Raw genomic sequence first — 27654 nt, forward strand, 5'->3', positions numbered from 1 at the left:
GTGGCATCCAGTCGTAATGCCCCGGTTCTCAGTGAATCCTGCCGTCACTCTGTACACTCTTCCCAAAATAAAGATTCCTGCCGTACTTCCATTTAAGCTCGTTAATTGCAACATCATAGAACTGTTGCCTACTCCCCTCGCTCTGAACATTGAGCCACCAGCAGGGGTATTTACAACTTTTTCAACCATCGCTTGAGATTCACATTTTTAAGAATTTCTTTATTTCTGATTTGTTTTAAGCTTTATGATCCGATGAGTGAGAGTTATGACACCCATCAGTCCTGTGACGTGTGAAAATTCAAACCCTTTCTCTCTCCCACTCACCCGATGTTCCTCTCCGCTGAACTGATTCTCGGCCGTTAACGCCAGGCTCACTCCGTGCACCCCTCCTTCCATCGCCTGCTCCAGACTGTCCCGGTAGAAGTCCATCAACCGCAGCAGCTGGGAATCGTCCCAGCTTGCCAGGAGCTCGGTGATCACTCTCAGATCTGTGAAGGAAAATGGGGAAAATTAAAGACATTATCGAACACCTAATGGACCACAAACTTATCTCTGGAGCCTAAAGACGGGGATTCTGTGCAGCACGTTGCCAAACAGAATCAGAAATAGACACACAGAAGTGTTACAATCTGGAAGGACAGATCAGAGAAGGAATTTCACAGCGAAAGACAGGGCAGTGAGTAGTGAACTGAGGAACATGGATATGACCCCATGGATTTTAAATGATTGAAAGTGGTGTCACGTGGAGTTAGGGGTGTAAATAAATATTTGATACATTGGATGTTATAAATCCAAACGTGAGTAGAGACATACACAAGCTGCTGTAAGAATTCAACAGTTCACGCAGCAACCATGGAAATGTGTATACAGTCGATGTTACGGGCCGAGATCCTTTGCAAAACGTCGACTCTTTACTCTTTCCCATAGCTGATGTCTGGCCACTGAGTTCCTCAAGCATTTTGTGTCTGATGGTTAGAATTCCCGATACTACAGATTTTCTCATCTCACAATGTGTCAGAAACCTGTCAGGTGTCTGTGGGGTTACACAGTGTGTCAGGACCCTGTCAGGTGTGTGTGGGGTCTCACAGTGAGTCAGGACCCTGTCAGGGGTGTGTGGGGTCTCACAGTGTGTCAGGATCCTGTCAGGGGGGTGTGGGGTCTCACAGTGAGTCAGGACCCTGTCAGGGGTGTGTGGGGTCTCACAGTGAGTCAGGACCCTGTCAGGGGTGTGTGGGATCTCACAGTGTGTCAGGACCCTGTCAGGGGTGTGTGGGGTCTCACAGTGTGTCAGGACCCAGTCAGGGGTGTGTGGGGTCTCACAGTGAGTCAGGACCCTGTCAGGGGTGTGTGGTATCTCACAGTGTGTCAGGACCCTGTCAGGGGTGTGTGGTATCTCACAGTGTGTCAGGACCTTGTCAGGGGTGTGTGGGGTCTCACAGTGTGTCAGGACCCTGTCAGTGGTGTGTGGGGTCTCACAGTGTGTCAGGATCCTGTCAGGGGTGTGTGGAGTCTCACAGTGTGTCAGGACCCTGTCAGGGGTGTGTGGGGTCTCACAGTGTGTCAGGATCCTGTCAGGGGTGTGTGGGGTCTCACTGTGTGTCAGGACCCTGTCAGGGGTGTGTGAGGTCTCACAGTGTGTCAGGACCCTGTCAGGGGTGTGTGGGGTCTCACTGTGTGTCAGGACCCTGTCAGGGGTGTGTGAGGTCTCACAGTGTGTCAGGACCCTGTCAGGGGAGTGTGGGGTCTCCATTCAATGTACTCGGTTGTGATAGGGAGCGTAGGAAAACATTGATTGTGGACATATTTACTTTAGAGAATGTGATAGTGGTAGAAATGATGTTCTTCAATAATCGGGAAGTGTTTCTGCTTCATATTCAGAAAAGGGTGTGAGAATTTCACTGCTGTGCCTGTTCCCTTGACAAACAACATGAGGAATAGTGACGAACAAGCTTGTAGTGATTTACCAAATCCATGTTGCTGGGAAAGTGTGGAGTTTCATTGAGCAGATGTGGACTGGAACAGCATTGACAGAAGTGACAGAGGCATGAGTAGTCTGTAAATTTCCTGATTCGTCTATCTCTGGTCCCGAGTTTAAATTATCATCTTTGGGATTTGTTCCTGTAAATGAGAGACCCTAAACCAAGGTTCTGGCCGAGATTCCTTATATTTCTGTTGAGAGCTTCGAATAATCAGATAGGACATGGTCTGATGCAACATTAATAAGTTTTGTGATATTTGTCTTTCCTACGCTCTCTCCTCTGTTAAATGTGCAGTTGAGTAATCCAACTCAGTCTGCGCTGAAGATGTCTTACAATCTCTTGAGCTCATGCACTGGCCCGGGCTCCATTTTCACAGACATGATGGGCTTATGGATGTAGTCAGCTTCCCATCCAGATGGTCACAATTTAACTAATTGCAATATTATTTATAGATATTTCCAGTCCTTTGCACCTTCCTTGCCGCAATCCCAGAACCCTCGGTTTCCCTGTCCTAATTCCCATCTCTCATCCTTCCACAGTGTCCATCACACAACACCGGCAGACAGGAATCTCAGCTTCTGTGGACTGAGCTGAGGAATACGTCCCCCAGTCTCACCCTCTCTAACACTGTAGCAGTGTTTGCACTAGTGAGTGCAGATGTGAACACAGCGGGTTCATCTGCTGCTCTGTGGTTGAACAGACCAGTTGGGATGTTCCCTGCTTTTCTAATTAAAGTGATGCTATTATTACTATTCTGTGACTGGAACTTCAGTGGACGCCCAACTCTGAGAAAAGATCATCTGCGGGAACTGGGGGAGTTTGGAAAATGGTTCAGGATGAGGCTGTTCAGGAAGGGGCAGTGGTTGGCAAGAGAAGGTTTTGACTTTTTGGTGTGAAGAAATATAAGATTATTTTTCCATTCTCCAGATCACCACTTCTCCACTCAGACTCCGGTGGGGATCTGTAGTTGCAGGACTCAGAGTGCTGTGACCACTTTCCTCAAACTCGCCAGCTCTCTGCCTCTTTCCTCAAAATGTCCTTTGAAAACTCTCCCTCTAGCAAACACGTTTCCCTGTGTCTCACTGTGTTCTCTGTCACAGTGTCAACATTTACCTGCTCATTTCCTTGTGGCTCAACAACTGAACCGCCCGACGCAAATTACAACCGTTGGTGGAAACAGAGGACAAGATTCGACTTGATGAACTCTGCTTCAGCCTCATCTGGGCCATTGCGTACCGTTCCGATCACCGCACTACCGGAGGGATGTTGAGGCTTTAGAGAGGGGGCAGAAGAGGTTTACCAGGATGCTGCCGGTTCAGAGGGCATGTGCTATCATGAGAGCCTGGATAAAATTGGAATGTTTTCTCTGGGTCATCAGAGATTGAGGGAGCTCTGACAACTATCCGAAATTATGAGACTTAGTTAGAGAGGGCAGAGAGAATCAGTCTCCTGGGTTTGAAATATCTGTTACTAGAGGGTGTGCAGTGAAGGTGAGCGGGGGTTGGATTAAGGGGGATGTGAGGGTAGTTTTTTTTTAAATCAGAGAGTCGTGGATGCCTGGAACACACTGCCTGGAAAGGTGGTAGAGACAAATTTTTAGAGACTTCTAAGAGACGTTTGGACAGGCACATGGATGTAAGGAAGATGGAGGCAGATAGACACGGTGAAGGAAGGAGAGATTAGAGTTTGGGTGTGTTTGATTTATTTCTTAGCTGTTTTGGCAGAATATTATTTGCCTAATGGCCTGTTCCTGTGTTATACTCTTCAATGTTCAATGCATGGTCACTTACCTTCCAGCTCACTGAGAACCTTTAGTAAATGTTGAGCGGGAATTGGTTGATGGGAAGGATCACAACCTGTTTGAATTTAAACAAATTGAGGAAATCATTTTTGTCAAATTGTAACATGTACGGTATTCAATCCAAATTTGAATTAATCGCTGATATTATCTCACCATGTTCCTGTATTTCCTTCAGTATTTTGTCCATCTCTGGAACACCAATCCTCATTTTCACAAAGGTTTCCCACATCACCCTCCGAGCGCGGGAGCCTTTCTCCATCACCAGGCTCAGGAGGAGTTTAGAACTGTCCGCCCGCTCTCCCTTATCAGCGAGATCAGAGATTTTCTGTGAAGAGTAACAGTGAACATATTGGGGACTGACAGATTCACACAGAGAATGAGAAGTAAATGATGTGCTCTGTAACGGGATCACCCGGACGGGTGCTGATCCTGTCTGGACATGGACTGTACATTCTGAGTGCAGAGCACACAGAGGGACATTCACCGTGAACCTGGTCCACCAGTCAATGAGATCCTGGCTGGTCTGTGACCGCTTTGTTAACGTGGCTCCAAATCCATAAATAATTCCTCACCAGATTTGACCGTGTAAAACAGAAATCAGAAAATAACGATCACAGATGAAGAAAGAAGTCAGGAGGGTTTTTGTATCAGCGTGAACAGTCTCTGGGAAGTTTCAGAAAAGATGATGTGATTCATCTCCTCAGTCCGCCAGGGTCCAACATGACAGCGGATTACCGGCTGACACCTGATGCCTTTCCTTTGCCTTTTCCAGTGGAGGTTTATTCAGTGATTACACATTACAACATGGCAGTATTCCCCGATCCACACTGTCTGCAGTTACGGATTGAAACACTATCATCTCCACTCAGAACAGAACACATTCAAGCTCTTGTAACACCCACAGATGATGTCCCAGTTTTCAATGTCATCCTGCCATCACGCTGCACGTTCTTCCCAAACCAAAACTTCCCGTAATATTTCAATTTAATACTGTAAGCCCACACAACTCAACTCACTCTGAACATTGAGCAGCCACCCACCATTCCGCGGGGTCTTTTCACCCCTTTCTATCACTGGTTCAGATTCACATGTCTGGGATTGTATGTAGAGCATTTATTTCCCAGTTGTTCCTTTATCTAATATAATATCCGATGAGTCAGAGTTCCGGCACCCATCAGTCCTGTGATTTGCAAAAATTCAAACTCATTCTCTCTCCCACTCACCCGATGTTCCTGTACACTGAACTGATTCTTGGCCATTAACGCCAGGCTCACTCCGTGCACCCCTCCTTCCATCGCCTGCTCCAGCCTGTCCCTGTAGAATTCCGTCAACCGCAGCAGCTGGGAATCGTCACAGTTTGCCAGGAGCTTGGTGATCACTGAGCTCGGACCTGTGGGGAAAATGGGGAGCATTAAAGAAATTTCAACACCATACTGGGTGGTAACTTTCTCTCTGGAACCTAAAGATCACAACAAAACACAGTCCGGGGGAGGGGGGGGGGACACGTGATGACGTAGGATCGAGACGCGGGAAACCAGCTCTCCCGTAAAAAATCAGTAAATTAATGCTTACGTGAAGAAAAGTTAGTAAATACTTTCTAAAAGTTACTTATAAACTACTCCGGATTGTTTCAAACTGTGTCTCACAAACAGAAGATGAAGAAAACTACTACCGTGAAGACAACGCAAGTTGGAACAGAATCAAGGCCCGCTGCTGCCAGAGAACCGCGGCTCAGGTACATTTTACCTGCGGTGATACAGACCAGGAAACTGCGGCAACATCGACCATTTCCAAAGAAAAAGTCCAACAAGAACTGCGCAAACGTGAAGGAAGGAACATGCGCAAACGCGAGCAACCAGAACTACAAATCCCAGTACCGATTGAAACCGGAAGTGAAAGTGAATCTGCGGCAGATTCAGATTCTCTGGATAAATCAGACGAAGATGGAGGTAAAAGTTTTTCTGGAAATATAGAAAAAACTTTGATGCAAATAATGCGTAAATTAGAAAAAATAAACGCATTAAAAGAAATCAGAAAAAGGTAAATATGGAGATTATGTTTGATAAAATGATAAAAAGACAGGAAAATGGAAAGAGAATTACAGACTTGGAAGCCACAACCGAAGACGTGGTTGAAAGAATGAACAAAACGGAAGATAATATCTCTGCCTGGACATCAGAAAGAAAACCATTGTTGGAAAAAGTGGATAAGCTAGAAAATTTTAGTAGACGAAACAATATTAAGATTGTTGGACTTAAAGAAGATATAGAAGGAGAAGATCCAATAGTTTTTTTTCAAAAATGGACCCCTGAAAACTTGGAAATGGAAGAAAGTCTAAATGAAATTGAAAGGACTCATAGAGCCTTAAGATCAAGACCTCAAGCTGATCAAAATCCGCAATCAAATTTGATAAAATGCTTAAGATACCAAGATAAAGGCTGCCCACTGTGCCAGAAAGAGTAAAGGGACATTGATGATAGAAGGGAAAGCAGTTCTTTTCTATCCTGATATAAGTTATAAACTTCTGAAGAGAAAAAAGGAATTTAACCCAGTGAATTTTTTTTTCTTCTTAAGTATATACTTTTCTATGTCGCGGGGGAGCTGGAGGAGCTTTGGATCGATTGCTACGGGATTGACGTGTGTAATCATGGAGATTGCCATGACCCGTACAACAGATAGGGGTAATGTTGTGTTCTTTTTTACCCACAACATTTGTAGGGGGGAATTTTGTTTTTTTCTTTATATTCTATTTTTCTTCTATCTTTTTTTGCCTGGATGTTTGGTGGGGACACACATAGCAGCATGGAGAATTTTAAAAAGATTCCCCAAGGTTCCACGAAAGTTGAAAGATTAGGTATTATTATAGATTGGAGTAACCCAATTAAAAATAATGACTAATTTACTATATTTTTAATGTTTTAATGTTAATGGGCTTAATGGACCGGTGAAAAGAAAAATAATCTTAACACACATTAAAAAAATGAAAATATATATAGCTTTTTTACAAGAAGCACACTTAATAGAGAAAGGACATCAGAAATTAAAAAGAGATTGGGTTGGAAATGTTATTGCAGCTTCATTTAACTCAAAGGCGAGAGGAGTTGCAATTTTGGTTAATAAAAAATTACCAATTAAAATACAAAATGTATTAATTGATTTGACGAGGAGATATGTAATTATACATTGCCATTTTTTTTCAGAAATATGGACTCTTATGAATATTTATGCACCAAATGAAAATGATGTAAAATTTATACGAGGTCTTTTTGAATTTAGCTAACGCACATGACAAAATATTAATAGGCGGAGATTTTAACTTTTGTCTAGATCCAGTTTTCGATAGATCAACAAAGGTTGTCACAAAATCAAAAGTAGCAAAATTAACTTTATCATTGATAAAAGATTGAAATATGGAGAAGTATTAGTCCAAAAGTAAGAGATTATTCATTTTATTAAAATAGACATAAAACTTATTCAAGGATAGATTTTTTCCTACTAACAATGAATATTCAAGACAGAGTGAAAAATATGGAATATAAAGCAAGAATATTGTCAGATCATTCTCCTTTGATAATGACATTGATAATGATAGATAAAGAGGAATCAATGAAGGCATATTGGAGAGATCAGATAATGTTATACTTCTAAAACTAAGAAGGAATATATGATAGAAATAGATCAATTGGAAAAAGAGATTACAAAATTAGAAAAAGAATCTCAAAGATATATGACAGAAGAAAAATGAAGACAACTTGTTAACAAGAAGTTACAATATAATACACTTCAGACATATGGAACAGAAAACGCAATTATGAGAACTAAACAGAGATATTATGAACTAGGTGAAAGATCACATAAGTTTCTTGCTTGGCAGTTAAAAACAGACCAGACTTCTAAAATGATGAATGCAATTCGAACAAGAGTAAATGAAATTTCTTATAAACAGTTAGAAATTAATGAAACTTTTAAGAATTTTTATTTTGAGCTGTGTAAGTCAGAACCAAAACATGATAATGTCAAGATAGAAAGGTTTTTATCACAAATAACTCTTCCAAAATTGAGTTCAGAAAAACAGAAGCGATTTGATGTGCCTTTTGCATTAAAAGAGGTCGAAGAAGCTCTACGATCATTTCAAAGTAATAAATCCCCAGGAAAGGATGGTTTTCCACCTCAATTTTATTACAAATTTTAAGATTTATTAATTCCTGCTTTTATGGAGTTAATACACCAAGCGGAAAGAATGCATAAACTTCCAGAATCTTTTTCGACAGCTATTTTAATAGTACTGCCAAAAAAATATAGAGATCTTTGAAAGCCAACATCATATAGACCTATTTCTTTGTTAAACACTGACTATAAAATAATAGCAAAAATCTTAACTAACAGATTATCTAAATGCTTACCAAAATTAATACATATGGATCAAACAGGATTTGTTAAAAATAGACAATAGGCAGATAATGTAACTCAGTTATTTAGCATAATTCATTTGGCTCAAAAGAGGGAGGAAATGAGTGTGGCAGTTGCTTTAGATGCAGAGAAAGCATTTGATAGATTGGAATGGGATTTTTTATTTAAGGTATTGGAAAAATATGGATTAGGAATGTCCTTTTATAAAATGGATTAAAACCTTCAATACTAATCCCAAAGCTAAAGTAGTGACAAATGGTCAATTTTCAACACCATTTCAGTTAACAAGGTCAACGAGGCAAGGTTGTCCATTATCACCTGCTTTATTTGTGTTAGCGATAGGACCATTAGCTGAATTAATTAGAATGGGCCCAGATATTAAGGGTTTCCGAGTTAACCAGGAGGAATACAAGATTAATTTATTTGCTGATGATGTTCTGTTTTATTTAACAAACCCATTGTACTCGTTGCGTAAATTATCCTCCAGATTAGAAGAATATGGGAAAGTTTACCGACTCCGTGTCGTTATTGTAGTGCTGCGTGTAGCACACCGCTACAAGGCTACAAAATAAATTGGGATAAAAGTGAAATTTTACCTCTTACTAAAGGAAATTATAGACAATGTCGATTAATAAATCAATTTAGATGGCCGATAAATGGTATAAAATATTTAGGTGTAAGAGTTGATAATGATATAAAGAACTTATATAAATTAAATTATTTACCATTATTGATAAAAATTCAAGAAATCTTGATAAATGGATGACATTACTAATAACATTAGTAGGTAGAGTAAATACCATAAAAATGAATATATTCCCTAGATTACAGTACTTATTCCAATCACTACCAATACAATTACCCCAGAAGTTTTTTCAAGAGTTAAATAAATATGTGAGGAGGTTCCTTTGGAAAGGTAAGATGTCAAGAATATCTTTGGAAAAATTGACATGGAAATGCGATCTAGGAGGGTTACAACTTCCAAATTTTAAGAATTATTATAAAGCAAATCAACTTAGATTTATTGCATCTTTTTTTGAGAAAGATAGACCGGCATGGATTAGAATAGAACTAGCTAAAATAGGAGCAAATACACCAGAAGATATTATATATAAATGGGAATCTAAATGGATACGGGAAAAGAAAGAATCTCCTATATGAAAACATTTGATTGATTTCTGGAATAAGATAAATGTTGATGATGAGATAAAGAAATCTTTATTAGCAAAGAGATCTTTAATTCAAAATAGACTTATTCCTTTTACAATGGATAATCAACTTTTATATAATTGTTTTCAGAAAGGGATTAGATAAATAGGAGATTGTTTTGAAGGAGGTATATTAATGTCATTTGATCAATTAAAGAATAGATATAAAATATCAAACAACACTCTTTTTTGTTACTTCCAATTAAGGGCATTTTTAAGAGAAAAATTGGGTCAGACAACGTTATTGCCGAAATCTAATGAAATAGAAACTTTAGTTCAAAAAGGAAAAACTAAAAAAAATATTTTTCGTATGTATAGTTTAATTCAAAAACAGGCAATTAAACAAGGAATCCATAAGTCAAGACAAAAATGGGAATGTGACTTGAATATTAAAATTGAAGAAACAAATTGGTCAAGACTATGTTTTGATAGAATGACAAATACAATAAATGTCTGGTTAAGATTAGTGCAATGTAATTTTTACATCAATTATATATTACACCACAAAAAAATAAATAAATTAAACCCAAATTTATCAGCTCAGTGTTTCCGATGTAACCAAGAAATTGGTACTTTTTTACATTCTACCTGGTCTTGTTCTAAAATTCAACTTTTTGGACAAATTTAAGAGTTTTACTGGAAAAAAAAATTATTGGAACACAACTTCCACATAACCCTATATTATTTTTATTCGGCGATATTGACGGGTTAAAACCAAAACCCAAATTAAATAAATATCAAGAATTCATAAAAATTGCACTGTCAGTAGCCAAAAAGGCTATTGCAGTTACTTGGAAATCGGATTCATACTTAAGTATATATCGTCGGAAGAATGAAATTTCCAGCTGTATTCCACTTGAAAAAATTACTTATAATTTAAGAGATAAATATGAAACATTTTTGAACATTTGGCGCCCTTATTTACAAAAGACAGGATTAAATATATAGGTGCTCCGAAGATAAAAAACATTGTTTATTTGGGGAAATAAATAAATATATATACTAAAGTTATTATGAACTCTGTGGAGCATGTGGGGATCTTCCGATATCCAGGCATTCTTTCTTTCTTTTTTTTCTTTTTTCTTTTTCTTTTCTTTTCTTCTATAGGGATGTTAGGGGGGAGGGATTAAGGGGAGGGGGGAAAGGGTAGATTTTTTTTTCTTTCTGTAATCATTTGAAAACTCAATATTTTTTAAAAAAAAACAAAACACAGTCCGAGATATATATATGGGAGAGAACAGGTTTGGGCCGGAGGGTAGGGGTCGACGGGGGTGTAGGAGGTGGTATAGTTCCATCTGTTGAAGTCTGCTCTTTCGTGACCCCAGGAATATACCTCCCTGTTTTGAAAGGACTCTGCTTATTGCTGAGAATATAGTAACCCATCACCATCACTCTGCTGGTACTGCCCATCACCACCGCTTTGCTCTGGGTTACTGTCTGCCTGCCTGGTCAACCCCTTCCTCAGCAAATCTCTGGGATTTCTCACAAAATGCTGCAGGTACTCAGCAGGTCAGGCAGCGTCTATGGAGGAGAATAAACAATTAATGTTTCGGGCCAAGGCCCTTCATCGGACTGGAAATGAGGAGACAGAAATTCTAGATATTGTCACATTACTTTCTATTCCTTGTGGTCCTGATCTGAAATGTTGACCGTTTATTCCTGTCCATGGATGCTACCTAACCTGTGAATTCTGCCAATATTTTGTGTGTCTTTTTGTTGCCCAAAACTTTCAGCATCTGCAGAATGTCTTGTTTTCTGGAGTAACTCGCTATTTTAATGTGCATCACAATCTGTCAGAGGAGCAGGAGCAGACGGTAACTGTACGCCTTCCACGTGTGACTGCTTCCTCCAGAGATGTCAACTCTCTTTTTCTCTCTCTAATCCCCCTGCTCAGTTTTCACAAATATTTTGTGAATTGCCTATAATGCATTAAACTCAGACACAGCATCAGCAGAGTATTTATAAATTTAAATAATTCGCCAACATACCCGTGTCCTTTCCCGTTGTTGACGTCACTGGAGCTCCTCCACTGCTGGAACCTTGATGCATTTTGGGGACAGGTGTTATCAATTTTTACTGTTCTGTAACAAAACAAAACAACAACAGGAGGGTCAGACATTAATTAAAGGAGAACACAGTTTTGTTTTTAAACGGAGGCAAACACTTCCAAACATCTTGGGCCGATCTACTGAAGCTTTGTCATGGCCTGATCCACCTGCGCCCATTCACCCACAGTCACACAATGTCCATTTCCGATCTCTCCATGCATTGTACATTAGACCAGGATTCTCCAGGGTATCTACTCTCTGCATTGCAGGCAATTCCCTTTTTGGAACCAATCTTGTGTCCCGGACCAGGACTGTTGCTTCTACGGAATGGCAAGGCAGATTGAGCAGACAGCGCCCATTGCATTGGTCCTCCTACCACTGGTGGCGCTGTGGTGAGTAATGGACAAGTGTTACAGCAGTGTGAGCTGAAACATTTCTGCTGATGAGACGATGCTGACGATTCCTCTCGTCACTGGATTATACAGATTTCTCAGTCACTCCTGATTCTCACCGTCTCCTTTCAGTTTAACATCGCCTGGCATTGACACCTACGGCAATATAGGATTTGAGTCTATAGAGAGACACTCTGACACCCTGAACAATGCAATATCACCTATAGCATCGTGACATCTTGTCCTGAACCACTATAGTTTTTTTTTTTTCCGGCAGGACTTTTAAGGCCATTATTAGTACCAAAACTCGGTTAATATTTCTTTGAGCATATCACCTGGCTATTCTCAGATAGTTAGTTAAACACCTTGGTAAACACAATGTCAATATGCCATACATCCAGAACAACAAGTTGGGAAAAATCATTAAAATAAGTAAAATAAGATGCTGGAGTTATTCAACAAGACAGAGAGTATGTTAATATTTCAGGTGGAAGACCCTGTATCAGAGCTGAGCCTGTGTGTAGGAGCCATGTATCTGTTCTCTATCAGCATTGCATCCTGCGTTGTGTATTTATGATGTTTTTATGGTAACTAGTTGCATCAGTAGGGGTGTAGTACACGCAAAGGGAGTCAGTTATATATTTGTGCTTTGTTCCATGCAGTACACAGCCATAATGCCCTTCCTTTGGACAACATCGGTGGCGTGGAGAGGAGAGATTTACAGCTTGGGCAACTGCCGGTCTTCCATAAGAAAAATACCTTGCCCAGGCTTGCGCCCTGGAAACTTCCCAAGGTGCAAATCCATGTCTATGGAGACTAACGGAGGCCTACTACACTACCCAGCTGGGGACTGACGGATGTCATATATTTTGTTATTATCCACTCAAATACGCTGAACTTAAACTTGGGTACAGATCAGTTTCATCGCTTCAAGATTGTATGTTTACGATTGCTAATAAAGGATCGAATACTTATCACTGACATTTGTAACAATCATTATTGGATTTGAGGGCACGTCATGTAAGTAGAACAAACCTGTGGGGGGGGGGGGGGGGGTCGCCAGCAATGGCAAATTAGCTTGGTTACATTTCACCGCTACATTCTCAACAGATGTTTCTCAACCTGCCGATCATTTGATTATTCTGAGATGCTGAGTATGTTGCTTCAGTTTTCACCAGTGAAAAGGACCCTGGCAATTGTGGGGATGACTTACAGCAGACTGAAACACATGAGTGTATGGACTTTAAGAACGAGCATGCACTGGATCCTTTGAGATGTTTTAAGTTAGATAAGTCGCTGGGACTGAACGAGATAATCCCATGCTACTGTATGAATCGAGGGAGGAGATTGCTAATCCCCTGACGACGATCTTCACATCATCAATGAGGTGGGGAGGTGTGCCAGAGGATTGGAAGTTTGCAAATGTTGTTCGCTTGTTTAAGAAAGGGAGTAGATAACTGAGAAAATTATAGACCAGTAAGCATTTGGAGAGACATAATCTGATTAGGGGTAGTCAGCACGGCTTTGTCGAAGGCAGGTCACACCTTATGATCCTGATTGAATTTTTTGAAATGTACCAAAACACACTGATGAAGGTAGAGCAGTGGAAGTACTGTCTATGCATTTCAGTAAGAGTTTAGCTAAGGTTCCCCATGGAAAGCTCATTTAGAAAATAATGAGGGATGGGATCCAAGGAGACCTTGCTTTGTGGATCCAGAATTGGCATGCCGACAGAAGACAAAGGGCGGTTGTAGATATTTTGTATTCTGCGTGGATGATGATGACCGATAGTGTTCCGTTGGGTCTGTTCTGTGACCCCTTCTCTTTGTGATTTTTACAACTGACCCGGATGAGGAAGTTGAAGGATGGGTTAGTAAGTTTGCTGAAGACACAAAAGTTGGGAGTGTTGTGGATCGTCTGCAGGGTTGTCAGATGTTACAGGTCAACATCGATAGGATACAGAACTGGGCAGAGAAGTGGCAGAAGAATTTCAATACAGATAAGCGTGAAGTGGTTCTTTTCGGTCAAATTTCAAGATAATATAATATTAATGGTAATACTCCTGTCAATTTGGAGGATCAGTGAGATCTTGGGGTTCGTGTCGATTGAACACTCAAAGCTGCTGCACACGTTGACAGTGTTGATAAGAAAGCATATTGTGTTGACATTTATCAACCATGGAATTGAGTTCAAGGGCATGAGGTAATGTTACAGAAATATAAGACCTTGATTAGACCCCACTTGGGAGTACTGTGTTCAGTTCTGGTCACCTCACCACAGGAAACGATAGAGGGAGCACAGAGGAAATTTACAAGGACTTGCTTTGGATCCAGAATAACAATTATTTTGTTCTCCTTTACATTTGTAAACAATCTTGAATCCTGAACCTTGGGGATAATAACACGACTAACCATATTATCTATGCCACTTGATTTCATCAACTCCTACAATGTCACCCTCATTCTCCTCTGGAATAAAGATCCAACTCGGCCAACCTCTTCCTATGACTCGGCCCTCTAGTCCAGGCAGCATCTTCAGCAATCTCGTCTGCACCCGATCCAACTTGATAGTATCTTTCCTGCAGCAGGGTCAACACAACTGTACAGAATACTCTGTGTCGCCACACCAACAATATAATGCCCATAATCCGGAATTCAATGCCCTAACTGATGAAGGCCAGCATGACTAAATCCTTCTTTTCCACCCTCTATACTTGCACGTCCAGTTTCAGTGACTGTACTCTTGTACTCCCAGGTTGCTCTGTTCCACAACACTTGTTGTGTTCCCATTCACTACACCAGTCTCACCTAGTTTGACTGTCCAAAATGCACCATCGCTCACTTGTCCAAGTTGAAAACCATTTGGCATTGCTCAGCCCATCTCCATAACTGACCAAGATGTCTTTGAAATTCATTGTCACCTGTTGCCTGATAAGCCGGTCTCCCGAATTTAGTCTCCCTGTCTGCACATGACTGTGTCGCCACCCACAGCTCTCATCTGCTAATTAAGTTTGTCGACGACACCGCATAGATTGGCCTCCTCTCAAGCAATAACGAGGTGGCCTACAGGGAAGAGGTCATCTCTCTGACACAGTGGTGGCAAAGTAACAACCTTCCTCTCAATGTCGCAAAAACAAAGGAGCTGGTTGTGAATTACAGGAGGAATGGAGACAGACTAACCCCTATTGACATCAATGGATCTGGGGTTGAGAGGGTGAACAGTTTTAAGTTCCTCGGCATCCACATCACCGAGGATCTCACGTGGTCTGTTCACATCAGCTGTGCGGTGAAAAAGGCACAAGAACACGTCTTTCACCTCAGACGGTTGAGGAAGTTCGGTATCGGCCCCCAAATCCTAAGAACTTTCTACAGGGGCATAACTGAGAGCATCCTGACTGGCTTCATCACTATCTGGTATGGGAACTTTACTTCACTCAATTGCAGGACTCTGCAGAGAGTGGTGCGGAGAGCCCGGCGTATCTGCAGTTGTGAACTTCCCATGATTCAGGACCTTTAAAAGGACAGGTGTGTAAAAAGGGCCCGACGGATCACTGGGGACCAGAGTCACCCCAACCACAATCTATTCCAGCTGCTACCATCCGGGAAACGGGACCGCAGCATAAAAGCCAGGACCAAAAGGCTCCTGAACAGCTTCTTCCACCAGGCCATCAGACTAGTTAACTCACGCTCAATTGAGTGTACTCTGTATTATATGGACTGTTCAATATATTATAAATTACTTTCATTGCACATTTTGATCGAGACGTAACGTAAAGATTTCTACTCCACATGTATGTGAAGGATTTAGGAAATCAATTCATTTTAATTCAATTCAAACCTGCTCACCGTGCCATGTACGTTCATATATAAATCAATGTCATGAATTAATTACAGAGGTCTCGACACTGACACACACATCCCACCGGTCACATGCCTCCATTCGATAAAACCATTTTCAATCATCTCCCTCTGCTTCTTGTTCTGGAGCCCGGTGAGAATCCACCTCGCCAGCTCCCCGTGACTCCCACGTGACCGAACCTTCCCGATCAGCTGCCATGCGGAATCTTGTTACAGACTTTAACAAAGTTCAGATGAACAAAGTCACTGCCCAACTTCACCTAACTCCCTAGTTAACTCTTAAATAATCTCCAAATTACTTGACTGATGATGTCCTAGTGGGCAATTTAGACGGTGATCTTCCGTTAGCCAATGTCCAACATCCCGGGATTTCAGCTTCACTGCAGACAGAAAATTCCGATCCCAGCTGTTGAAATACCAACCTGGACTGAAGCCTGTATACTGCCAGTTCCATATCCTCAGAGTCACCAGCCCAATATCATCACCCATACAAAGACGCTTTGGTGCCGGTGATTTGCCGTGGAGTTCCTGCCATTTCCGATTCACAAACTGAGTTGGAATTGGAACCTAATGCTGCCGGGGCCGGTGCTCAGGCTGGTTCCCCGGTCTGTATAGAGGATGCGGATACACTTCAGCCTGATCCCAGCAGCTAAACCGAGCACATTTGATCACAATCTTCCTGCTGTGTGGGATCTTGCCCAGCACAGCTGGCTGCCACGTTTCCTGCAGTGTAGCAGGAACAAAATGTAAAATTATACAGTAGAAAATGCTGAGAACTCAGTACATCAGAATACATCTCTGAAAGGAAAAATGGTGGAAGACCCAGTTCCAGAACTGAGACTGTCCGAGATGCTGCCGATCTGCTGAGCGTCTCCAGTATTTTCTCCTCCTTACTTTAAATTTCCTGCAACTGTAGTATTTTCTCCCTCTTCATTTTAATGCACAGATAGTAACTGATTGCCATCCTAAACTGTAAATACCATCCCACCCCAACCACTCTGTTAGTTCTGAGTTCATTCTGACCCTGGTGTAACACATTTCGTACGGTCAATGATCACAGCATCCTTTTCTCCCACTATCAATCACTCTGTTACATTTGCTCCTGAGGTCACTGTCTCTACGCTGAGAGGCGGTGACCACAGAGCGATAAAAAGTCCAACACTTGCTGCAGCTCTGACGGTCCGTTACCCTGGAAACGGAGGAAATGGTTCACTGAAAATAAACAAAAAATGAAATAACAAACACAACTTCAGATGCTATGGGTTACATTATGGCAAAGGTTAACACTGTAGCCATTTTGTAAAGGTGAAACTAAAATAGAAATGACTGCTTTTTACCCTGCCACGTGCTGTGTTCAGTTAAACCACTGGTAGTCCTAACTGTCAAAAAAAAACAATTCTGGAAAAGATGGAAAGCAAAACTTGATTGTGAAGACAAAGTTTAAAAGAGAGTTTGTAGAAATATATCATTGTAGCAATAGGAACAGTCTGGGCAGAGGTTAAACAAGATGGTTGATATATATTATTGAGGTGATGGCATACAGACTGGACAGACGTTGAACAAGATGGTTGATATTTATCATTGAGGTGGTGGGATACAGGCTGGGCAGAGGATTAACAAGATGGTTGATATATATCACTGAGGTGATGGGATACAGGTTGGACAGAGGTTGAACAAGATGTTTGATATATATCATTGAGGTGGTGGGATACAGACTGGGCAGAGGTTGAACAAGATGGCTGATATATAACACTGACTTGGTGGGACAGAGGCTGGACAGAGGTTGAACCAGATCGGCAGGTGATGAGCAGATGGAGCCAGATGGGAGAATGGGATCAAGGGCGGTCTCTGATGTTCCTCCCGCAATACACAGATAATAGATAATAATAGTACACACTGGTAGATAACAGATTCCAATATAACAAAGCCAGAACAAACAATAAGAATTTTGGTATATGTCATTTTCTACTCGACACACTTTATCAATTCACCGCAGAAAGTATCCCATTCGATACTTCACATCTTCATATGGATACTGCTCTTCCTTTAATTGAATGAAATAGCGGAGAACAGTGATTGAGCTGAGTACGTAATAGAAACCAACCCTCCCTCCATGGACTCTGTCTATACTTCCCACTGCCTCAGTAAAACAGACAACATAATGAAAGATCCCCACAACCCTGAACATTCTCACTTCTCACCCTCCCATCGGGGCGAAGATAAAATAACACAGAAACATGCCACTGGGCTCAAGGACGGTGTCCATTCTGCTGTTAGAAGCGAACAGCGTGACGAGTGGACTCCTGACCTCACAGTCTAAATCGATGTGACCTTGCACCACATAACTACCAGCACTGCACTTTCTCTGTAACCAGAATGATTTGTTTTACCTCAATGTACTGCTGCAATGTATTGATTTCTGTGGATGATACCAAAGACATGATTTTTATTCCACCTCGGTACATGGAAAACATTCCACATTTCAATCGTGTGGAAATATTAGACAGCCTGGGTTGCTCCTTTGGAAATTTTGGAGGGAGTGGACACTTTTCCGAGAAACCCAGATAAATGAACAAGACTTAATTCTCTCATTAATAGGGCCAGATATCGGGAAACACTGTCAGCATTTCGGCAAGTTGTGGTAATGGAAAGAAGATGGAAATAAACTTCCCAGTCCCCCGAGAGGACGTGAGAGATCTGGATTTCTCTGTCCTGTCTGAACTGGGAAAGATGAAACTACTCATACACGTGGAGGAGTGTCCCGAGGGTGCGATTACTCTGGTTAACCCTCGCGGTCTGCAAGAACACAATAGGCCGAACGGCCGCTTCCAGTGTGCTGCAAATATGTAAAACAATTATCGACCCCAGGCATCCATACAAGTGAAGTTTGGATCCAGTACCGGCCCGGGTGATGGAGGAAAAGTTCACCAGGTACATCTTAATGGATGGGTTCAGTCTCGGCATCACCACCTCATCCCGCTCCCGGGACGCAGAACACCAGGAGCTGAACGGCAGCTCATCTCAGGCGGTTCGGTGTAAAGGTCCCATAACCTGGACCGACCACGACAGGTTGTGTCCTGGAAGCGGGACGAGACCACCGGTTCGAGGATGTTAACGGGACTCCCTGCCCATCATCAGGTGCCCAACTTCCCCCGGGATCGACTTCCGTACTCACCGATGGGAAAATGTAGGTCACGTTTACCCGTAGTGACCGGTTATCAATACCCACCGATGAGAACTTGATCAATTGTTCCCGCAGAAAGCGATCGGTCCTCCGGCTCCCAGACGACGATCAGCTTCAACAGAGAACGGAACGAAAACCCCCGCCCATCCGGAGACTGTGAGAGTGGGGGCGGGGCCTCGGAAGCGAAACCCTCAGATGCTGCAGATCTGCGTTTGAAATGGGAGTGAGAACCTGGATCACGTGACGGGTGGAGGGTTTCCCGTCTGAACCGTTGACTCTGCTCCTCGCCCCTCACACACTGCCCGATCTACAGGCCGCATTTTACATATTATTTCATATTTAACCCAGCTACATTTTTAATCTCTCCCTCTGCATCTTCGCCGTCCCCATCGCTCCACCACCCGGTTCTCAGAGTTACTGGATCAATTCTCATCCCGGTCCGACACTGAATTCCCACCCGAAGAAGAATTGTGCAGGTTTCATTGAAATCACTTCTCCGTTTATAAACACTAATTTCTATTCACATTCCTCCGGAGCCTCACTGGACAGGAACACTGAAACATCAAGTGAGAAACAGGAGGAGGTGACCATTCAGCCCATCAAACCATCAACAAGATGGCGGCGGCTCTCCCATCTCAGCAACATGTTTATACCCTATCCTCATTTCCTCGATCCCTTCGGTCTCCACACAACTGCCGGTCTCTGTTTTATGTGAAGACGATCACTGAGACTTCAACGTCCTCCAGGAATCAAACTGGTGAATCTCTAAAACAAACTCTCTCTTACTTGTTAGATAATCTTCCACAGAATTTGATTCCATTTCTGCAGCCCCGTGTTGTCCCAATCACTCACCTCCCACGCCTATCACTATTTCCACCTTCCCACCTCCCCCCTCACCTGGATACACCTCTCACTCCCCAGCTCTTGCCCCATCCCCACCCCTCACCTCTTTTCTCTGACTATTTTCCACTCTCAGTCCAGCCGGAGGGTCTCAGCCTGAAATGTTGACGGTCCATTTCCCTCCACAGATGCTGCCCGACCCACTGAGTTCCTCCGGCAGTTTGTTCTTTGGTCTGTGTAACCAGTGTTTGTATGTGGAGCGGGATTTTACATAATATTCCAGGTACAATCTCAACAAAGCCCAAATAATTCTTACGGTAATTGCCACACTTAAACACGAGAAAGCTTGCAAACTCTGGAAATCCAGAGTAACACAGACAAAATTCTGGAGAAATTCAGCACAGCAGGCAGTGGCTATGGAAAAGAGTAAACGGTCCACAGTTTGGACCACGAGCCTTTTTCATTCCTGAGCAGGAGGGGGAAGTGATATGAATACAAGTGTCGGGGGGGGGGGTGGGGATAAAGTGGGGAGCTGGAAGGTGATAGGTGAAGTCAGGTGATGGTCTGTTCAAGGGCTGGAGAGGAAAGAATCAGAGCGTTCTCAATAGGAGAAAGGGAATGAGGGGACCCAGGGAGAAATGAAAGTTCAGAATGGGGGGGGGGAGGGGTGGGCTTTGTTTACTGGAAGGAGAATTCATTATTCATACAATCAGGTTGGAGGGGACCCAGATGGATTATAAGATGTTGATCCGCCACCCTGAGGGCGGTCTCATCTTGGCACAAGAAGAGGCCATTGACCGGGACGTCGGAATGGGGATCAGAATTAAAATGTTTGGCCGCTGCAGAGTCTCCCTTGCGGCAGATGATACAGAGATGCTCGGCAAAATGGTCTCCCAATTTATGGCTGTTCTCACCAATGTAAACGAGGCCGCATCGGGAGCACACGACAAAATAGATGACACCAGCAGATTCGCAGGTGAAGTGTCGCTTCAGCTGGAAGGACTGTTTTGTGTCTGAATGGAGGGGAGGGAGGAGGTGGACGGGTAGTTGTAGCACTTAGGCCACTTGCAGGGATAAGTGGATGGAGGGAGATTAGTGAGGAGGGATGAATGAACAAGGGAATTATGGAGGGAGTGATCTCTGTTGAAAGAAGAGGGTGGGGTGGGCGAGGAAGTTGAAAATTTGTTTAGCTGTAAGATCTCTTTGGAGATGGTGGAAGTTGCAGAGGCTGAAGGGGCGGTAGGTAAGGACAAGAGCAACTCTATCACTGTTACGGTGGTAGGAAGATGGGGTGAGCACGGAAGTACGGTAAATGTGACTGAGGCCTGCATCAATCGTGGGGGGAGGACTGCCGGATCCTGTGAACAGATGCCGGGGGAGCAATGAAACTGAGAAAATTTACAGGTGATAGGCCGGGAAGAGGCATCGTCGAGATTATCACGGGAATCAGTAAGTTTATAAAAGATGTTGGTTAACAACCTGTCTCTGGAGATGGAGAGATCAGGAAAGCGCACGGATGTGTCAGAGATGGACCAGCTTACACTAAATAGCTCTTGACAGGCAAGTGTAGAGACGGCAGGAGGCCTGGCAGTCACGGATGTTGTTAGTATTTAAGGAGCTGAGTCACAGGGGTAGATTGAACAAGTTAGAAATCTGTGAAGCACAAGAGTTTGTGATGAAACTTTTTTTATGCCACAGACCCCTACCATTAACCGTGGTGTCCGTGGCTCCCAGTCTGCGAACCCCTGCCAGAGGTTTACAAAGGATACCCCTGCTTGAGGTATACAAACTCATGTAGTTTTTTGCCCCTCAGGTTTGGTGAGGTCATGGATTTAGGGCAAAAAGTGGAATATTAAGGGGGAATCTGAGGAGGAACTATTTCGATCAGAATTCATGAATGCAAATTCAGGTTAAATTGCAAAATTTAAGAAAATTTTCTATGGGTACATGGATAAGGGAGGTATTGAGGGCTGTGGTCTGGGTGCACGTATATGGGCCTAGGCGGAGAATGACACTGACTAGATTGTCTGAAAGCCCTGTTTCTGTAAGGGAATGATTATGTTGTGTGTCCTATACAATTCCATTTCCCAGGAGACGTAAATCATTCCAATGTAATGTTCTAAAAATAAATGAAAATGCAAGAAACAGTCAATAGATAAGGAATATCTGTGAAGTGAAACAAAGTTAATGTTTCAGCTCAAACTCGCTGTGTCGGAATGGCTTCAAACATTTTCTGATTTGATTTCAGGTCTCCTACAACTTGAGTCACAGACAGCTGAAAATGAGTGGGAATTTCCAAACATGGTGAGAAAACTGAACCAGAAGCAGAGAACCAATGATGCAAACACTGCGCAGATCGTTCCAGATAATCACTCGCACTGTGTTTTGAGATGGCCTCTCAGGTGTCTCTGGTGTCTCCGCTCCATTGTATCTGTGGCCTTTGGCTTCGGACTCCCCAACCCTGGGGAAGAATCCTTGGTATATTTGACTGGGCATCAACGGCATTACAGACTACGTTGGGAAAAATGGCGCTGACTGCATGAGTCACGTTCCCCTCCCGTGCGCTCTAAACAATGCGTCGAGGCTCGAAACTCGAGCAAGTCACGAAAGCTACACTCTCCGAGGAGAACAGACACACAATGTAACAACAGCAGATGAGAGGACTGTGCAGAGATTCAACCCCTGTGAGGCAGCCGGGCCAGAAAACATCCCAGTCCATGTACTCCGTCAGTGTGGACACCAGCTCACTGATGACTTCACGGCCATCGTCAACACTTCACTCATGTGTCTTCAAATCTATACCTTCAGAAGCAAATGACTACTGGCTAGCCTCTTCTTCAACGTCAACGAGACAAAGGAGATGGTTATCCATTTCAGGAGAACATGCACCACTCACACACGTCTTTACATCAGCAGCTGTGGAAACCGGAAGCAGTTTCAAACTCCTGGGCGTGCACATCTCACACAAACCCTCATGGTCCCAGAACACATTCCACAATGCTCGCTCCCCAACATCTCTACTTTCTAAAAAGGCTGCAAAGAATGGACTATGTGCAGTGCATGCAGGAAAGAGGCCGGCAACAGTCCCACCCGGTCTTGCGCATGGACTCTTTGACCCACTCCCAACAGGAAAGGCTACGTGGCATCACCTCCAGGACCAGTAGACTCAAAAATAGTTATTTTCTCAAACAGTAAAGGAAATCAACACCTCCACCCAATAACTCACCGCTCCACACCCCCATCACCACTATTTTAAAATTTCCTGTCAGTCACCATATGTCCAGACACTCCTCTTCCTATTATCATTTCATGGACATACGTTCAATGTTTAAAGCTATCATATGTAGTGTGTGTTTTTATAATTGTGCTCTTTATCTTCCAGTGTTTTTTCTATTGTTCCTGCGTCAGATCCAGAATATGTTATTCTCCTTTTCACTTGTGTACTGGAATGACATTAAATAACTTGGATCTTGAATCCGAGAGAATATACCACGACCAACCAAATTATCTATGTCCCTTCCTGATTTTATAAACTTCTACAATACCACCTCATTCTCCTGTGCTCAGCGGAATAAAGATCCAGCTTGGCCAAACGTCTGCCTATGAATAGGCCTGTAATAGCCTCACCAGTAATTTATGTAACCACAATATAATACCCATAACCCAAAGCTCAATGCCACAACTGATGAAGGCCAGCATGGTTAAAGCCTTCTTTGCTGAACTTTCAGGAAAACGTACAATTGTACTCCCCGGTTTCTCTGTTCCACACACTCGGTGTCCCACCATTCACTATTTCAGTCCCACCATGGACTGACTGTCCATCATGCACCATCAGTCACTCGTCCAATTTGAAAAACAGTTGCCATTCCACATCCCAACTCTATAACTGATCAAGATCTCTTTAAATTCAATGTATCCTGTTGTAATATCAAGCATACTTCCGAATTTTATATCAAACTTGCTGACGATGCCATGCACATTCACATTCAAGTAAATATCCTGACTAATGAATTATAGAGGCCTCAGTGTTATCACTTGCATGCCACTCGTCACAAACCTCCATTCAATAAATCAATCTTCAGTCTTCACTCTCTGCTTCCTGTCATCGAGTCGGCTTGACAGATAAAACGTGTTGTAGTCGGTGATATCCGTACAACCAATGTCCAATCTCGCGGATCCTCGGCTTCACTGCAGACTGAGAAGTTCCCAGTAAACACCTGTATAATTACCAAGTGGACTGAAGCCCCAAACAGCCCATTCCATTTTCTCAGAGACTTCGTCCCAATATAATAACACACAACTCTGCGATGTTTGGTGCCAGCGATTTGCCGTGGTGTTCCTGGACATTTCCAATTCACAAACTATCGTGAATTGGAACCTAATGACCCTCTGCCGGTGCCGGTGCTCAGGCTGGTTCCCCGGTCGGTACAGAGGATGAGGATGTCCTTCAGCCTGTCCACAGCAGCTAAACCGAGCACATTTGATCCCTGTGTCATCGCTGTGTGGGATCTTACCCTGCACTGTTAGCTGCCATTTTTTCCCACAGTGTGGCAGGAACAAAATGTTCATAATGTAAAATTATGCAATAGAAATTGCTGGGATCTCAGCTACATCTGTGAAAGTAGAAATAGTGGAAGACCCAGTTTCATAATTGGGGCTGCTCAAGGTGCTGTCAACCTGCTGGGCGTATGCTGCATTTTCTTCTTCTTGCTTTAAGTTCCCTGCAACAGTAGTACTTCCTCTCTATTGAACACACAGATACAATCTGATTGTAGAAATGTTTGTGTCACCCCAAACTGTTCGGCCGTGTGATGAAAATGCCATCGCCACAACCATTAATATGTTAGTTCTCAGTCCACTCTGACCCTGGTGTAATACATTCCACACAGTCAATGCTCACAGCCTCCTTTCCTCCCACTGTCACTCTGTTGCATTTACTCCAGAGGCCACTGACAGGATGCTGAGAGGCAGTGACCAAAGAGCGATAAAATTGTGCAACTCCTGTTGCAGTTCTGGCCAGTTGTTACCGTGGAAACGGAGGAAGTAACTCGCCAAAAGATAATTGAGAGAGGAAATAACAAAATCCACATCATCCGCTATGAGTTACATTGTGACAAAGATTAACAAAGCAGCCATTTTGTAACAGAAACACTGAAATTTTAATGGCTCTATTTACCCCGCGTGTTGATTCAGTTAAACCTCTGGTAGTTTTAGCCAACAAAAAGCAATTCCTGGAAAACTCAATGAGGTACAAGGCGGAAGAAAATACTTCACAATGAAGACAACTGTTGGAAGAAACGTTGTTGATATAAGTATAGCACTGAGCTGATGAGATACCTGCTGGACTGAAGACAGCAGAGAACTGCGACACAGCTGAGCAGATCAGAGAAACAAGTCTTCCCTTCATGGACTCTCTCTGTCCTGCCCGCAGCCTCAGTAAAGCAGGCAACATTATCAAAGATCCGCACAGACCTGGACATTCTCACTTCTCACCTCCCATCGGGTCGAAGATAAAATAGAACAGATACATAGGACCGTGTCCATTCTGCTGTTATAAGCGAACTGAATGTTCCCAGTGTGACGAGATGGATTCCTGACCCCACAATGTACCTCGATGTGACTTTGCACCACATATATACCTGCACCGCACTTTCTCTCTAACCACAATAATTTGTTACGCTGTTATTGATTTACCCGATTTCACCTCAATATACTGTATTGACCTGCCTGGATTTTACCGATTACAAGACTTCCACTGAACCTCGGTACATGACAAAAATAATAAACTGTTTCCCCATTTTAATTGTGCGGAAATATAAGACAGCTGGAGTCTTCCTTTGGAAATTCAGGAGGGAAACTTCATTTTCTGATAAATGCATTTAAATGAATCTGCGGCAGCACCAGAATGCAATACATAACAATATCGGACACAATGAAATGCAATAAGTATATAATTAAATAAGCAGTGCAAAAATACAACAGAAAACTAATAAACCGATAGCCCGTTTTAATCGTGTGGAAATGGTATTCGGCCTAGATTGCTATTTCAGAACTTCTAGAGGGAGGCTTAACAGAAGTTTAAAAATTTTTGAGAAGCCCAGATGATTGGAAAAAGCTTAATTCTCTCAGAAATACGATCAAACATCGGGAAACATTGGCTACGCTTAGCAGGTCATAATAGTGGAGTGGAGTCAAGAAAAAAAAAGCCTTCAATGAGTGAACGTGACAGATCGGGATCTCACTGCCTTGTCTGAACGGACGGAAAATGAATCTACACATACACGGGGGGGGAGGGGGGGGTGATCCGCAGATGCTGCAGATCTGTGGTAAAATAGGAGCGGAAAACGGGATCAGGTGACTTGTGGGGGTTCTCCTGACTGAACCGGTGACTCCGCTGATCGCCCATCACATACCGCCCGACCCACATGCTGCATTTTCCACAGTATTTCATATTGATAGCAGATACATTTCAACGCTTTGCTCTGTACACTTCCCCTTTCCGCTTTCCCTGGTCATAGAGTCAAGAGCTCATCCCCATGCCGGGCTCACATAGAATTTATACACAGAACGGAACTGTGCAGGTTTGATGTAAATCAGTCTATGTTTATAAACACTAATTTCTATTCACAATCCTCCGGCCTTAATGTACAGGAACACTGAAACATCAAGTCAGAAACACCAGCAGGGGCCATTCAGCCCGTCTAACCATCAACAAATGGAGGCTTTTCTTCCATCTCAGCCACATGTTTCTGCCCGATCTTCATTTCCTCGATCCCTTCGGCTTCACACATCTGCCGGCCACTGTTTTATGTAAAGAAGGTCATTGAGTCTTCACCGCCCTCTGTGCTGGGGACTTGCAAACATTTACCACCCTCCAAGTGGAGACATTTCCTCATCTCAGTCTCGAACAGTCGTCACCTGTCTCAGAGACTCGGATCCTCAGTTCACTCGTTAAAGATGTTTGGTATTTCAGTGTGTTCACTTGTCAGTCCTCAATTCCCCAAATGGAAGAGTTTTCGAATTTGATCGCTCTTCATTTAAGAATTCCAACAGCCTCGGAATTAGTCTGCTGAATTTTTATCGCACTCTCTGTAGCAAATACTCCCTAACCTCTTTGTCAATACTCTATGAAAATAATTTCCTCAAAATGCAGCAGGCAGGCATCAGGTCAGATAGCATTCATAGAAATGTGCAAACAGTGGACATTCCGGGCCAAGACCCTCGTTTTGGACTGAAGATAAGTGAGGGGGGTTCCACAAAGAAGTAGTGGGCAGGTGAAAAGCAGTAAAAGGTCAGACTGGCGAATAGGGTAAGTGTGGAAATTGGAAATGTTGATCACCAAATTGAGAATTCGATATTCATACCATGAGGTGAGGGAACCCAGCCGGAAGTTAACGAGCTGACCGTCCACCACGAGGGTGGCCTCATCTTGGCACCATCATTTGCAGCTCTGTTCTGACCCCACCACTCAGTTCCTAACCACTGTCGCCACTTCTACCCCACGGCCTCCCCCACACCATGATCAACCTCTCTCTCCCCAGCCCACCCTTATACCCACCCCTCACCTCTTTTCTCTGACTATTTCCCGTCCACTCTCAGTCCAGAGGGAGGGTCTCGGCCCGAAATGTTGACTGTTCATTTCCCTCCACAGATGCTGCACGACCCTCTGAGTTCCTCCCGCAGTTTGTTCTTTGGTCTGTATAACCTGTGTTTTTATGAGGAGCAGGATATTACACCATATTCCAGGTAAAATCTCATCAAATCCCAAATAATTTTCACTTTGCTGATACCCACCACTCCAGGGATCAGTCTGGCGAATCTTCATCGCACTCTCTATAACAAATACTCTCTAACCACTTTGTTAATCCTCTATGGAATTAAATTCCATCTTCTGCAGCCTCGTATTGCCCCAACCACTCACACCCCCACCCTTGT

General features: G+C 43.0%; 1 protein-coding gene across 4 annotated transcripts in view; it reads right to left on the reverse strand.

The window, feature by feature from the left end:
• LOC132389564 (NACHT, LRR and PYD domains-containing protein 3-like) overlaps positions 1-27654 on the reverse strand; it is a 46739-nt gene that overhangs the window by 12352 nt on the left and 6733 nt on the right. For 3 of the 4 annotated variants that reach the window (XM_059962038.1, XM_059962040.1, XM_059962042.1), the window contains 5 exons: positions 11387-11479; positions 5004-5170; positions 3934-4105; positions 3770-3835; positions 325-488 (listed from right to left, as the gene is read on the reverse strand). In XM_059962038.1, the coding sequence (XP_059818021.1) occupies positions 325-488; positions 3770-3835; positions 3934-4105; positions 5004-5170; positions 11387-11447 (630 nt within the window). In that variant the 5' untranslated portion in view covers positions 11448-11479. Of the gene's footprint in view, positions 1-324; positions 489-3769; positions 3836-3933; positions 4106-5003; positions 5171-11386; positions 11480-27284; positions 27377-27654 lie in introns of those variants that run through there. The other variant, XM_059962039.1, reaches the window with a different exon arrangement.

This window comes from Hypanus sabinus, unplaced genomic scaffold (genome assembly GCF_030144855.1).
Source record: "Hypanus sabinus isolate sHypSab1 unplaced genomic scaffold, sHypSab1.hap1 scaffold_602, whole genome shotgun sequence".
In the NCBI taxonomy this organism is placed as follows: domain Eukaryota; kingdom Metazoa; phylum Chordata; class Chondrichthyes; order Myliobatiformes; family Dasyatidae; genus Hypanus; species Hypanus sabinus.